Genomic DNA, 16139 nt, shown 5'->3' with positions numbered 1-16139 from the left:
AAAAAAAAAAAAAAAAAGTACCTGGTGCATTTTGTATCGTTTAGACATTGGCTGAATTTGGGCTAGATAATGATGACAATATATTAAGTACTTTATGAAAAATTGGCTTTAATTAGGCATATCTACATATTTTATTAACTTCTCTTACGTCACACGACTAGTGAGTAGCAGAGTAAGAACAAGGTCTTTCAGACTCTTAAGGACTAGTATCTATAGTACTAATGTCACCGTGGAACTGTAATGGAACTATCCATTGTATATTTAGATTATTGACTTTTTTTTTTTCAAGGTAAGATTATATTTTGTCTTGATGCAGATTTTGATATTTTGTTTGTTTCTTTATTCTCCTTTCCCCATCTCACCTAATTAATTTTGTTAAATCAGTTTAAGAAACATTTAAATGTCTCTATTCTCACGTGAGGCTTCAGGTGAGGTTAGAAGAGCACACTGCTTTTATTAGAAGCAGGCTTTGGGCTTTCTAATCAACTTCATATAACTTTAGTACTTTCAGCTAGTTTCTTTCTGAAATTGGCACATTCATGTGTACTATTTGGTCTCACTATATGGTACTTCATGTTATTACTTTAAGCAGACTTCAAAATTTGCTTTTATTTACCAGAGCAAAAATTTAAATTGTTTTTCCTATTCAGAAATTGAGAAGATCCAGAAAGGAGACTCAAAAAAGGACGATGAAGAGAATTACTTGGATTTATTTTCTCATAAGAACATGAAACTGAAAGAGCGAGTGCTGATACCTGTCAAGCAGTATCCCAAGGTAAGGCAAAAAGTGCTTTGCATCTTTGAGTTATCTTTATAATTATGAGAGAGTCATGGACTCCTGGGGATTGTGATGCTTTAGAAACTTAAGCCTGTGAAGCTTCTCTTTCATGCTTGCAGTACCTGTTTCTGGCAATTGAAATATCTAAGTTCTTAACTAATAACATAGCTATAGCCAGGAAGGAAATGTAATAATCTTTTTATTGTCAAAAAGTTTCTTTCTCTAATGACTGCTTAGGCTACAAGTTCAAAGAAAAAAAAAATAAAACCTGAAGAGTTGCTCTCTGTCAAAAGACTAACCTGAAATCTAAATAAAAGGAAATATAGTACAGATCCTCAATTGGATGAAGTTAATTTTATTTTCTTACTAAAAGTTTACTTCTAAGTAAATGCTCTTTTTTTCTTCCTTTTTTTTTTTTAGGAAAGCAATTAGTTACATTTAGTTTATCCAGCGTGCTATCAAAGGGTGCTATATAGTCTCTTCTGTTCTGAGGTCACTGCCTTAACAATGTTTATGTATGTTAAGGCATGCATAAACAGACACAGTGGCTCATGCCTGTAATGCCAGCACTTTGGGAGGCCAATGCAGGCAGATTGCTTGAGCCCAGGAATTCAAGACCAGCCTGAGCAGCATAGCGAAACCGTATCTCTACAAAAAATACAAAAATCAGCCTGATATGGTGATATGCACCTATAGTCCCAGCTACTCCAGAGGCTGAGACAGGAGGATCAATTGAGCCCAGGAAGTCGAGGCTGCGGTGAGCCATGATCATGTCACTACACTTTGGCCTGGGCAACAGAGTGAGAGCCTGTCTCAAAATAAAGTAAAAAATAAAATAGTAAAGGTCTTAGTATATTATGGAAGAGCACCAGAATACATCAGAAAAGCCAAATTCAGGTCTAGGAACTGCCACTTTCTAGTTTCATAATCTTAAGCTAATCACTTTATTAATATGGCTTCAGCGTCCTTCAGCAAAATGGGAATGGTAATACTCTACCTTTGCAGGGTTGTTTAAAATCAAATGAGGTAATTTATGTGGAGATGTTTTTATATAGTAGCATGTATATTTAGAAATCCTTTATTTTCTGTCAGTTCAATTTTGTAGGAAAGATTCTTGGACCCCAAGGGAATACAATCAAAAGACTGCAGGAAGAGACTGGTGCAAAGATCTCTGTGCTGGGAAAGGGCTCAATGAGAGACAAAGCCAAGGTAAGCTCACATTAGTGAGGCAAGAGGACATCCTAATGCCTTCTACTTGCCCAGAATGCAGTATGGATGCCTTATAGAGGCAAGAATTTTGTGTATGTACAGAATGTGGCTCCTTTAAATTTGCACTGGATGCAAGAGATTATACACCAAGTTAATTTACTTGCTTGGCAACCCTGGAAGAGCCTAGGTATGCCCTGGTGATAGTTTTCTTTTGGACTTTTGACTGCATAGTAATGGACACAGCAGTAGCATCTTGCACATTGGTAGGATTGTCTGTGAAAACTTGAAAGGGGAGCTGGATATACTAAAACTTAGTCTAAAGCAGACAAAAGATACTAAAATGCAAACAGCACACCCCCTTTTTTGTAACCTGGAAAAGTGAGAACAATAGTGTTGTGAGAGCAGATGAGTTTGAGGATTAGTTGGTTTGTTTTATAGCCAGCTGGAATGTGAGGCTCACTAAAAGAATGTATTCCAAAAGGAACCATGAGTAATCCTGACTACAGAATCTAATGAGTCTTTTCCCATGCCATAGCCGCATACACTGTGTACTCTGTGACAAGAAACTTCTCACCGAAACAGAATGGTCTTAGCCTTCTGGGGTCATCTTATTTGATGAGATATGCCTGCTACAGTCCAAAAACCTATTCTTTCAACCCTCCTTTTATGTAGCCTAATGGACACGTGTTTGTTTTCTCAGGTCATTTCTTACTAGATGCATATAGTTAGGGCTGAAGTGTGTTGTTCTAGCTAATGAGATTTACATGAGCTTTTCTTCTCTCTGTCCTGACTTCTTTCTTCCCCTAGTACTCCCTAGACCATATAAGCAGATAAGCAGAGCTCGTGGTGATTAACAGCTCTACCTGAGATTTAAAAACAAATGCTTGGCACACAGCTATTATCTGAATAGAGACTAGAATTAAGTTTTTCTTCTTTATGCTTTTAGTAAGAGCTCCAGTGGATATCTCAGGGATTTAAGATGACAGTTAACTGTTAGCAGCAGACCATGTGCAAGTTTAGCAGGCTGTGCAAATTACTGTTCTTCAGAGCTTGTTTCACTTTTTTTTTTCTCGAGACGGAGCCTTGCTCTGTTGCCAGGCTGGAATGCAATGGCGCAACCTCCACCTCCCGGGTTCAAGTGATTCTCCTGCCTCAGCCTCCTGAGTAGCTGGGATTACAGGCAAGCACCACCATGCCTGGCTAATTTTTGTATTTTTAGTAGAGGTGAGGCTTAATCATGTTGGTCAGGCTGGTCTCGAACTCCTGACCTCAGGTGATCTGCCCACCTTGGCCTCCCAAAGTGCTGGGATTACAGGCGTGAGCCACCACTCCCGGCCTGTTCCACGTTATTAAAAACTCCTTGGTGATGTTCTCAGATCAGAATTATGGCATCTTTGTTCTTCTAGGACTTCGAGGATTGAGTACCTAAGTTTTCCAGTCTGAGAACTTAGAAAGTGGTGTAGTCAGGTGCAGTAGGCTCAAAAAGATTGATCAGAAAAAGTTAATATTAGCAGCAGGGGAAAAGAGGTAGAGGTCAGAATCTGCCACCAAACAGTAAGGGTTAGGGTTAGGATTACCCTCACAAGTATAGTGTTGAATGAAGCATTACTCTATTAATTGTAAGGTCAAATTTGTTTTCTATTCCAGGCAGTGAAACGTAAGATTGTGAAGAGCACTGTCATTTACAGTTCTTCTTGTAGGATTAAAGGTTTTAATTAAGGATATTTACAGTTCGTCAGCAATTTTGTCAGAAAACCAGAGAGTTATGTGCTCTATTAGTTCATGGTATAGTACAGCATCTGAAATTAGGCTTTTTAACAAACAAGCCTTCAGTCTGAAATTCTAATTCTGTATAGCATGTCTGAGTCAGTTACTTTGCTTCATCTATATATTTCACAGCTGCACCTCTCTAAACATTTATTATAAAAACTCCCAGTGCAGTAGCTCACACCTGTAATCCCAGCCCTTTGGGAGGCTGTGGTGGGTGGGTCACTTGAAGTCACACCAGCCAACATGGTGAATCTCTACTAAAAATACAAAAAAAAAAGCCGGGCATAGTGGTGCATACCTGTAGTTCCAGCTACTTGGAAGGCTGAGGCAGGAGAATCGCTTTAACCCGGGAAGCAGAGGTTCCAGTGAGCAGAGATTGTGCCACTGCACTCCAGTCTGGGTGACAGAGCGAGACTGTGTCTCAAAAAATAATAATAATTAGTAAATAAATAAAAACTGTTAAGGGTATAGATTTGCAGAACGTGTTTGAGGTAGGGTATGTTTATACTTTAAGCCAATGATTTTCAAAGTATGATCCCTGGACCAGCAGTATCAGAATTACCTGGGAACTTGTTGGAATTGCAAATTCCTAACACAAATCCCAGACGGGGTTTGAGGCCCAGCAGTCTAGTTTAATAAGCCCTCTTCTAAGTGATTCTGATGCATGAAGAAGTTTGGGAACCCTAGTCTTGAAATTCTAGAACATGGGAATATTATTATTCTCTGATATTTAGAATATTCCACTGATTTTAGGGAGTATCTATATTTTAACCATTCTCAGTGGATCATACAAGCTTTCAGTTGCTGCTCATTCCTTGGGCACTTTTCCCTCATCTCTGTTAGAACTCCTGTTATAGCACTTAACTATACTTCATTGCCACCCCTATAGTCTGGGAACTCCAGTATATAAACAGTGAAGACAGAGTCTGACTTGCTCTGTTGTATCTCCTGTGCTTTGCAAGACAGATGCCTGGCTCTTAGTAAGTCCTCCATAGTGGTTAATGATTGTACCTATTATAGCTCTCCCTCTCCATACCATAGGAAGCACTCAAACACTTGCAGTCACTCAATGAATGAAGTTCCTTAATGGTAGGAAATCTTTTTGTATGCCAAGTTTCTATCTAATGAAACGGTCTTAACCTGCGAATTGAAAGTACTTTTGGGTGATGATGGATATGTCTGTCACCATGATGGTGGTGATGGTTTCATGGGTGTATACTTATCTCGAAACTCATCATGAATTGTGTACATTAATTATGTATAGGTTTTTACATATCAGTTATACTTCAATAAAATGTTTTTTTAGAAAGTACCTTGTGGCTGGGCTGGACGCGGTGGCTCACGCCTGTAATCCCAGCACTTTGGGAGGCTGAGGCAGGTGGATCAGCTGAGGTCGGGAGTTCAAGACCAGCCTGACCAACATGGAAAAACCCCATCTCTACTAAAAATACAAAATTAGCTGGGCATGATGGCGCATGCCTGTAATCCCTGCTACTTGGAAGGCTGAGGCAGGAGAATCGCTTGAACCCAGGAGGCAGAGGTTACGGTGAGCCAAGATCGCACCATTGCACTCCAGCCTGGGCAACAGGAGCGAAACTCCGTCTCAAAAAAAAAAAAAAAAAAAAAGTACCTGGTGCATTTTGTATCGTTTAGACATTGGCTGAATTTGGGCTAGATAATGATGACAATATATTAAGTACTTTATGAAAAATTGGCTTTAATTAGGCATATCTACATATTTTATTAACTTCTCTTACGTCACACGACTAGTGAGTAGCAGAGTAAGAACAAGGTCTTTCAGACTCTTAAGGACTAGTATCTATAGTACTAATGTCACCGTGGAACTGTAATGGAACTATCCATTGTATATTTAGATTATTGACTTTTTTTTTTTCAAGGTAAGATTATATTTTGTCTTGATGCAGATTTTGATATTTTGTTTGTTTCTTTATTCTCCTTTCCCCATCTCACCTAATTAATTTTGTTAAATCAGTTTAAGAAACATTTAAATGTCTCTATTCTCACGTGAGGCTTCAGGTGAGGTTAGAAGAGCACACTGCTTTTATTAGAAGCAGGCTTTGGGCTTTCTAATCAACTTCATATAACTTTAGTACTTTCAGCTAGTTTCTTTCTGAAATTGGCACATTCATGTGTACTATTTGGTCTCACTATATGGTACTTCATGTTATTACTTTAAGCAGACTTCAAAATTTGCTTTTATTTACCAGAGCAAAAATTTAAATTGTTTTTCCTATTCAGAAATTGAGAAGATCCAGAAAGGAGACTCAAAAAAGGACGATGAAGAGAATTACTTGGATTTATTTTCTCATAAGAACATGAAACTGAAAGAGCGAGTGCTGATACCTGTCAAGCAGTATCCCAAGGTAAGGCAAAAAGTGCTTTGCATCTTTGAGTTATCTTTATAATTATGAGAGAGTCATGGACTCCTGGGGATTGTGATGCTTTAGAAACTTAAGCCTGTGAAGCTTCTCTTTCATGCTTGCAGTACCTGTTTCTGGCAATTGAAATATCTAAGTTCTTAACTAATAACATAGCTATAGCCAGGAAGGAAATGTAATAATCTTTTTATTGTCAAAAAGTTTCTTTCTCTAATGACTGCTTAGGCTACAAGTTCAAAGAAAAAAAAAATAAAACCTGAAGAGTTGCTCTCTGTCAAAAGACTAACCTGAAATCTAAATAAAAGGAAATATAGTACAGATCCTCAATTGGATGAAGTTAATTTTATTTTCTTACTAAAAGTTTACTTCTAAGTAAATGCTCTTTTTTTCTTCCTTTTTTTTTTTTAGGAAAGCAATTAGTTACATTTAGTTTATCCAGCGTGCTATCAAAGGGTGCTATATAGTCTCTTCTGTTCTGAGGTCACTGCCTTAACAATGTTTATGTATGTTAAGGCATGCATAAACAGACACAGTGGCTCATGCCTGTAATGCCAGCACTTTGGGAGGCCAATGCAGGCAGATTGCTTGAGCCCAGGAATTCAAGACCAGCCTGAGCAGCATAGCGAAACCGTATCTCTACAAAAAATACAAAAATCAGCCTGATATGGTGATATGCACCTATAGTCCCAGCTACTCCAGAGGCTGAGACAGGAGGATCAATTGAGCCCAGGAAGTCGAGGCTGCGGTGAGCCATGATCATGTCACTACACTTTGGCCTGGGCAACAGAGTGAGAGCCTGTCTCAAAATAAAGTAAAAAATAAAATAGTAAAGGTCTTAGTATATTATGGAAGAGCACCAGAATACATCAGAAAAGCCAAATTCAGGTCTAGGAACTGCCACTTTCTAGTTTCATAATCTTAAGCTAATCACTTTATTAATATGGCTTCAGCGTCCTTCAGCAAAATGGGAATGGTAATACTCTACCTTTGCAGGGTTGTTTAAAATCAAATGAGGTAATTTATGTGGAGATGTTTTTATATAGTAGCATGTATATTTAGAAATCCTTTATTTTCTGTCAGTTCAATTTTGTAGGAAAGATTCTTGGACCCCAAGGGAATACAATCAAAAGACTGCAGGAAGAGACTGGTGCAAAGATCTCTGTGCTGGGAAAGGGCTCAATGAGAGACAAAGCCAAGGTAAGCTCACATTAGTGAGGCAAGAGGACATCCTAATGCCTTCTACTTGCCCAGAATGCAGTATGGATGCCTTATAGAGGCAAGAATTTTGTGTATGTACAGAATGTGGCTCCTTTAAATTTGCACTGGATGCAAGAGATTATACACCAAGTTAATTTACTTGCTTGGCAACCCTGGAAGAGCCTAGGTATGCCCTGGTGATAGTTTTCTTTTGGACTTTTGACTGCATAGTAATGGACACAGCAGTAGCATCTTGCACATTGGTAGGATTGTCTGTGAAAACTTGAAAGGGGAGCTGGATATACTAAAACTTAGTCTAAAGCAGACAAAAGATACTAAAATGCAAACAGCACACCCCCTTTTTTGTAACCTGGAAAAGTGAGAACAATAGTGTTGTGAGAGCAGATGAGTTTGAGGATTAGTTGGTTTGTTTTATAGCCAGCTGGAATGTGAGGCTCACTAAAAGAATGTATTCCAAAAGGAACCATGAGTAATCCTGACTACAGAATCTAATGAGTCTTTTCCCATGCCATAGCCGCATACACTGTGTACTCTGTGACAAGAAACTTCTCACCGAAACAGAATGGTCTTAGCCTTCTGGGGTCATCTTATTTGATGAGATATGCCTGCTACAGTCCAAAAACCTATTCTTTCAACCCTCCTTTTATGTAGCCTAATGGACACGTGTTTGTTTTCTCAGGTCATTTCTTACTAGATGCATATAGTTAGGGCTGAAGTGTGTTGTTCTAGCTAATGAGATTTACATGAGCTTTTCTTCTCTCTGTCCTGACTTCTTTCTTCCCCTAGTACTCCCTAGACCATATAAGCAGATAAGCAGAGCTCGTGGTGATTAACAGCTCTACCTGAGATTTAAAAACAAATGCTTGGCACACAGCTATTATCTGAATAGAGACTAGAATTAAGTTTTTCTTCTTTATGCTTTTAGTAAGAGCTCCAGTGGATATCTCAGGGATTTAAGATGACAGTTAACTGTTAGCAGCAGACCATGTGCAAGTTTAGCAGGCTGTGCAAATTACTGTTCTTCAGAGCTTGTTTCACTTTTTTTTTTCTCGAGACGGAGCCTTGCTCTGTTGCCAGGCTGGAATGCAATGGCGCAACCTCCACCTCCCGGGTTCAAGTGATTCTCCTGCCTCAGCCTCCTGAGTAGCTGGGATTACAGGCAAGCACCACCATGCCTGGCTAATTTTTGTATTTTTAGTAGAGGTGAGGCTTAATCATGTTGGTCAGGCTGGTCTCGAACTCCTGACCTAGTGATCCGCCCGCCTCGGCCTCCCAAAGTGCTGGGATTACAGGCATGAGCCACCATGCCTGGCTGCTTGTTTTACTTTCTTAAACTGTACCATTTTTCTTTCTTTTTCTTTTTTTTTTAAATTCTTCTCAGCTCATACCAATTAAACTTGACTGTTTTTCTTAGACATTGGGGATATTTCTTGCTGTTTCTTTGGCTTAGAGGGAAAGATGTTGTTTTCTCGCTAGTCCATATGGTGTGATGTTTCTCTGCATTTTTCCATAGGAGGAAGAGCTACGCAAAGGTGGAGACCCCAAATATGCCCACTTGAATATGGATCTGCATGTCTTCATTGAAGTCTTTGGACCCCCATGTGAGGCTTATGCTCTTATGGCCCATGCCATGGAGGAAGTCAAGAAATTTCTAGTACCGGTAAGGAAATCCATATCCTGTGTCTTCTGAGCAAAAGAGAACTGGGATCTTATGCTGTTGTGAAGGTAGGGTTTCTTAACTAAGATCTCTGCGTAACCTGTATATATACCAAATTCTGCATTTATGTTCATTTTCCTGAGGTAGTTCATTGCTTGTACCTAGTTCTCCGAGCATTATGCTCCAAGGCCACTCTGTCCCTCCTTGTCTAATGTGGTAGTCATTGTGTACCGGTATCTGTTGTCAGTATCTCGGGTCCACAATGTGCCTGCATTCTGATACTTGGTTAACTAAGGTTTAACAGGGTCTTCACCTAGCTGAGTATTTTGGTAGTAGTGTGGAACAAGGAGATTGTGTTAGGAAGGTGACTAAGGTGCGTCCCTGCACTCAAGAAGTTTATGCTGTAGAGAGTAGAGGCTAGCAGTAAGCAGCTTATAGCATCTAGTGTTACTGAGTTAAATTCTGACCTGAGCACACTCAGGGATTTCTTTCCTGGAGGAGTTTGCTGAGGACGAGTTTGGTTTGGAAGAGGCTGACTGTTGATGTTTCACAGATTGGTGAGCAGCTTTTTTCAGACTATAACTGAGGACTAGATAGAGATGGGACAGGCCAGTTTATCTATCTTGCTTATTACTATCTTTGAATACTTGGTTGGAATGTTACTTTGAATAAATAGGAAATGGTACTATTTTTGCCTTTTAGCAAGGCCGGGTGGTTGTCAGAGTTAACATACTACTGTTGAATATTTAATAACAAGGATGAATCTGGAAGCTTATGAAGGATTTGGAATATTATTCAACTAGAATTGAGTAAGTGTCATGTGTTCATCAGAAAACTAAGAGGAGGTGTAAGATACAGTCCTTGGTTTTCTTGAATGTTAAATGAGGGAGTTGGAACTAAATGTAGTGTCAGAGGATGTGAAATTGATACAGCAAAAATTTATAGACAGCGTGGGCCAGACACGGTGGCTAACGCCTATAATCCCAGCAATTTGGGAGGCCGAGGTGGGCAGATCACCTGAGGTCAAGAGTTCAAGACCAGCCTGACCAACATGAGAAACCCCGTCTCTACTAAAACAAAATTAGCCGGGTATGGTGGCGCCCAGCTACTCAGGAGGCTGAAGCAGGAGAATTGCTTGAACCCGGGAGGCAGGGGTTGCAGTAAGCTGAGATTGTGTCATTGGACTCCAGCCTGGGCAACAAGAGTGAAACTCCGTCTCCAAAAAAAATAAAACAAAACTTTTAGGCATTTTGTACCCGTAATGCTGAACTCCAAGGATGCCAACAGTCTCAAATGTCTTCGCAACTGCTCTGCTTTCAAGTACCTCATCCTCATTAGAATGTTCAACATGAAACAGACCATTTAACATATCCTAGAGAAAAACACAGCTGGTTAATCTTACTCAAGGGAATTCTTTTTACTCTTTTTGGGGTGTTCTATTGATCACCCAAGCATTCAATTTCCAAAGGACTGCAGAGGGAATACCCATCTCCTCTCTTTGTTGTTAGTCTCCCTCATATTCCTCAGAAGGGTTAGGTTTATGAGGCTTCCATGTAAGTGAATCTTTTGAAAAAGATGCCTGCCAGGGAGACATGGGTTTCCTCAGTGTTGGCTGTGGTAGTTGGAGGAGTCTGAGCAATGGTCTGGCATTAGTTACTTGATTCTCCAAGGTGTGAGTCTCAAGCAGCAGTAGTATGTAAGGTAGGAGGAGCCGGACAATTGAGCGGGGCATCAAAGACTAGCATCATCTATTGAATCTGTATACACCTGGGATATGTAAAAATGCATGAAGTATTAAGACTGAATGGCTCTCAACAAGAAGTGTGAAAAGATTTGCAAATGGCATTTGGCTTGATTTTTCCCTCTTGTGGAGGAAAAAAAAGTGAGATTATTTTTGCATCTGTGACCAGAGCCCTCCATTCTCCCCTTAGAACAATTAACTATACCAGTAATGCTGCACAGTGCAGTCGAAAGAGCACTGGACCATGTATGTCTGTCTCTCTGTGTCTTCCTGGACAGGTTATCATTTATTTTTCTGAACTTCAGGTTTTTCATCCAAACATTTCTTAAATATCTGTCAGATGTCTGATACTATGCTTGGGTGTAAAGTTACAAAAATGGCTCCTAAAGAGCTTACAGTTTAGTGACAGACAATTCTAAAATGATATGGTAAGTGCTTGCATGTAGGAATACGTGGTACTTTGAGAAAAGAGGAGTTGTAGGGGTGGCATCAAGAGAAAGTTTTTCAAGAGACACTTATTTAGACAAGTCTTATAAGGATGAGTTAAGAATCCCTCAGGTGGACAAAAAAGACAGTATAAGGACAAAAAAGCCTGTTGATCCAACACCTAGATTTTGAGACAGTTAATTCTGAATTCACATCTAGAGTCTGCCATTTATTAGCTCTATGTTCTTAAGCTGGTTGATGTATACTCCTTGAGTCTGTTTTCTTAACTGTAAAATGTGGAGATCTGCCTACTTCAGGGACATTTTGAAGATAAAACTGAAAAGTCTATATAAAGTTTATTACATAGAGCCAAGTGCATACAGCTCCATTAATGGTAGTGGCTTTTATTATTCCAGAAAGAGGAAACTATTTGCAAAGAATGGAAGTGTAAGAGTATGCCAGGCTCTGAACTACAAGTTGTTCAGTCTGGCTTGTGAGGAGGTTTTATATATATATAGAACGAATGGAAGTGATCCAGAGAGCTAGGCAGGGAGCACATTATGAATAATGAGGGGGTCTGCCATCAAGACTTTTCTCAAAGAGGTGACAGGTAGGGTGCCATTTGACTTCAGAGAATGAATGATGTGAGACCTCATCTGGGCTCTCAAAGCTGTTCTTAGAATTCAAGGCTCCCATGGGCCGGATGGTTTCTCAGTAGAAACTGTAGATATCACACAATACTTGTATCTTTCATTCCCAGGACATGATGGATGATATCTGCCAGGAGCAATTTCTAGAGCTGTCCTACTTGAATGGAGTACCTGAACCCTCTCGTGGACGTGGGGTGCCAGTGAGAGGCCGAGGAGCTGCACCTCCTCCACCACCTGTTCCCAGGTAAAAATAATGGAGACACCCAGAAATAAGATATAAATTTGACTACTAGTATCATCTCTTTTAGTGGTGCTCTTATGTCTCGCTTAGGAAGGGTCTTAGGATTTGTACATTGCATCAAGAATAGAATTCTACAACCAGACATGATGGCTTACGCCTGTAATCCCAGCACTTTGGGAGGCTAAGGCAGACAGATCACCTGACATTAGGAGTTTGAGACCGGCCTGGTCAATGTGGTGAAACCCCGTCTCTACTAAAAATACAAAAATTAGCTGGGTGTGGTGCTATACACCTGTAATCCCAGCTACTCAGGAGGCTGGTGCAAGAGAATTGCTTGAACCAAGGAGACGGAGGTTGCAGTGAGCCAAGATCATGCCATTGCGCTCCAGCCTGGGTGATAGAGCAAGACTCCATTTCAAAAAAAAAAAAAAAAAGTTCTAGCTTTTGGGCACTTTGACAATAGCCAAGTGCTGCAGTCTAGCTGAAACTTTTGGTCTTCTAATTTTGGACAGTCGTAGCATTTTTTAGTGGTCTGACTTTAAAATTCTACCTTTTGTGACTGACCTTTATGGAGTATTCAGAGTCTCCAGACCTACCCAAGGTAGTGCAGTGATGAACTGGTCCACTGTAGGACCTGGGGGATCTTGCAGTGTGGGTCCTTTACCCTGTACATTCCTCTGTGCTTTAATAATAGTTAAGGCTTCATGAAATCTGCTTAACTCCAGAATTTATAAACAAATCAGAACATAAAAGTGGTCTGGTTTATAAAAAGCTCCATTTAAAATAAACTTTCATTTTGTAGGGGCCGTGGTGTTGGACCACCTCGGGGGGCTTTGGTACGTGGTACACCAGTAAGGGGAGCCATCACCAGAGGTGCCACTGTGACTCGAGGCGTGCCACCCCCACCTACTGTGAGGGGTGCTCCAGCACCAAGAGCACGGACAGCAGGCATCCAGAGGATACCTTTGCCTCCACCTCCTGCACCAGAAACATATGAAGAATATGTAAGAAATTTGAACAATGTGCCCTTTCCCAATACCTAGAAGGCTGCCAAAGGAAATTGAATGACAGGGCCTCGGTCCTTTGTGTGGGTGTCATGGGCTGCCTGTAAGATTTGCAATCTGCCCTCTTCTCTTGCAGTGAATGTTGAACTATTAGAAGATTTTTCCATTTTAAGCATGGTTTTACTATAGGCCTGTAGATTAAACAAGAAATAAGATGTACCTTAATGTAGTGTTTTATAATGAATTTCTTACTACTAGTACTGATAATACTAAAACTCGATTTTGTACTTCCTGCCCACACTTGTTCTATGGCATATCATATTTGTTTGGCTTTTCTTTGTTTAGTAACCCTTTCTCTTTTGACTATCCTACAGTTAGGCATTAACATTTTGGAGGGAAATGTCATGTCCTTTTAATTCAGAAGCCTACCTCCTCCCATGAGATGTAATTACCTTTCCTACTCTATGATTTTGATCTTTTATTTCTTTTTTTTGTTGTTGTTGTTGTTCTTCTTCTTCTAGGGATATGATGATACATATGCAGAACAAAGTTACGAAGGCTACGAAGGCTATTACAGCCAGAGTCAAGGGTGAGTCAGGCAGTATAAGCACTGTTTTGTGTCCTAAGGATGGATGGAGGGAGTTGGAGGAACAGAGAGATTTAGACAGCACAACCCTAAGGAGCAGAATGGTTCACCTTTTGAGGGTATCTCCTGCGCAACCCCCACAACTCTGACTGGTCTTGAACTCAAATTCAAGCGGTCCTCCCACTTTAGCCCTCCCTAGTAGCTGGGGTTACAGGTGCATGCCACCATGCAATGCTTTCCTCTGCTTTTGACATCTGTGAAGCACACACTTGGATTTGTAAATTTGGATAACTGAACCTTAAATTTTAATTTAGAACCTGAGAGTAACAGATGAAAAATTTCCAAGCTGTGACTACATGGAAACAAGGAGAAATGCCTTTACATTATTTTGATTTATTATTTTAAAAAATCAAAACCACATTAAAGTTGCATAAAATTTTACAAGAAACTTGAATTCCATTACCATAACTTAGGTTCTTTTCTACATTTCTCTTTAAGACCATTTCCTTGTGTGTCCATATATATAGCTTACCTGTGAATTGATTGAAAAAGAGTCCCAGAATTCTACAGCAGTGATAAAACAGCTCTTTTTTGCTTCTGGTGAGCCCTATGAGTACATGTATATGTATGCTATATTAAGAGGGTCGATTTAGGATTGTGCTTTTTCACTTTATATTCTGTGGTATCCATTTTTCTTTGCAGTAGTTGTCATAATTATTTTATAAGTACATAGTATATACATATTTTGGAAATATTTTGTGGTTTAGGGATGGGGCAGAATAAGTATTTTCCTGTATTAATACACATAGTAAAATGACTGAAATGTGGAAGTATTTGAGAGAAAGGTGAAACTAAAACATAGTTACTCTGTAGCTTCCTAACACTCTGTCTTTGGCTTTCAGGGACTCAGAATATTATGACTATGGACATGGGGAGGTTCAGGATTCTTATGAAGCTTATGGTATGTCTTTATCTCTGTGGTGGGGCAGAATGTACAAGTAAGTGCCTGGGAGAATGCTGGTGACTAAAGTATTGAGAGTCAGGCAAACACACCTAAGGATAAACCTTTAGAAGGCCAAGATTTTGCTAGATGTGACAGTGAGAGTTCCACGGTTACTTAAATTTTGCAGTACATGGTAGAAAGAGGGACTGCTAAAGTGAGGTGGGGTATCGCTATTCTTGGAAGGGTAGTGTGTGTCTTAAACGAGGGCTCAAGACCAGCTTGGTCTGATTGGAGCAGCAGACTTATAAGCTAATGTTGATTTTTTTCTACTTTAGGCAGGGAAATAGCTAGACCTGTGTTGTATTTCTGGGCCTTTGCTGCCAATATCTAGGCCACTTTGGTAGATAACAAGAACTTAATCATACACAACTGTACTCATCTACCCCATTTCATTAAAAAAATAAATTTAGATCTAATTGAAAAGAATGTCATTGTAAAGGAGATGTCAGCTGAAAGGGACCTAGATGGCAAGCAGCTAGCCAGACCAGGTTGGGGGGCAAGAATAGTGCCTATCAGGGCCAGGCGTGGTGGCTCATGCCTGTAATCCCAACACTTTGGGAGGCTGAGGTGGGTGGATCACCTGAGGTGAGGAGTTCAAGACCAGCCTGGCCAAGATGGTGAAACCCTGTCTCTACTAAAAATACAAAAAAATTAGCCGGGCGTGGTGGCAGGCACCTGTAATCCCAGCTACTCAGGAGGCTGAGGCATGAGAATCACTTGAACCTGGGAAGCGGAGGTTGTGGTGAGCTGAGACCACACCATTGCACTCCCGCCTGGGCAACAAGAACAAAACTCCGTCTCAAAAAAAAGAAATAGTGCCTATTAGAATCAGATTAGAGGCTGTAGGGGTGAGAGCTAAATCAGCTCTCCTTGTTGGCTTGAAGACATCTCAACACAGTCCTTGATCCCAAGAGAGCTATGGAGGCTGCAGCAGCATCAGGACAAGGCTGCCTTCCCTGAGGTTTGGTTAAAAACACATTGCTCATGTGTGTCCTCAAGAGCAAGTTATGGCCCTGTGTTAATAGGCCTCATTGGGAATACTATGTGGCAGTGGATGCAGCTAGAGCTACCTTTTCAGTGTGAGGTATTTTCAGCATACCTGAGGGACTTCTAGAGAGTCCTTGGCAGGGGCTCAGCAATTGACAATTCACACTAAGATACTGGTTGACAATCTCCCCTTATCCCTAGCTGAAAAAGAGGAGCCCCTTAGGGCCTCCCAGAGACAGACAAGCTGAGCCCAACTCAGCACAGTATGAAGTAGCCAATCAGCTGCTTGCCCAGGGAAACTGTTTTTACCAATTTTAGCGAAATAGCACTGGACAGTTGCCAATCACTAACACGGCTTTGCTCTGCTCATATACCACTATTTAGAAGGGCAGTGTGATTGCACCCAAGTATTTCCCACCATCAGTGAGGCAGTACAGTGGGGCCTCTGTATGTGTTTGACTAAATTGCAT

General features: G+C 40.4%; 1 protein-coding gene across 3 annotated transcripts in view; it reads left to right on the top strand.

The window, feature by feature from the left end:
• KHDRBS1 (KH domain containing, RNA binding, signal transduction associated 1) overlaps positions 1 to 16139 on the top strand; it is a 52192-nt gene that overhangs the window by 19921 nt on the left and 16132 nt on the right. For 2 of the 3 annotated variants that reach the window (XR_001003248.1, XM_011955444.1), the window contains exons 2-8: positions 651 to 775; positions 1871 to 1987; positions 8888 to 9034; positions 11959 to 12092; positions 12892 to 13093; positions 13615 to 13682; positions 14582 to 14640. Coding sequence is in view for 1 of the 3 variants with exons in the window: in XM_011955444.1 (XP_011810834.1) it covers positions 651 to 775; positions 1871 to 1987; positions 8888 to 9034; positions 11959 to 12092; positions 12892 to 13093; positions 13615 to 13682; positions 14582 to 14640 (852 nt within the window). In the remaining 2 variants the exon portion in view is untranslated. Of the gene's footprint in view, positions 1 to 650; positions 776 to 1870; positions 1988 to 8887; positions 9035 to 11958; positions 12093 to 12891; positions 13177 to 13614; positions 13683 to 14581; positions 14641 to 16139 lie in introns of all 3 variants that reach the window. The other variant, XR_001003249.1, reaches the window with a different exon arrangement.

Source organism: Colobus angolensis, unplaced genomic scaffold (assembly GCF_000951035.1).
Source record: "Colobus angolensis palliatus isolate OR3802 unplaced genomic scaffold, Cang.pa_1.0 Scaffold4, whole genome shotgun sequence".
NCBI classification, from domain to species: domain Eukaryota; kingdom Metazoa; phylum Chordata; class Mammalia; order Primates; family Cercopithecidae; genus Colobus; species Colobus angolensis.
This window is presented reverse-complemented; position numbering and strand designations above follow the sequence as displayed.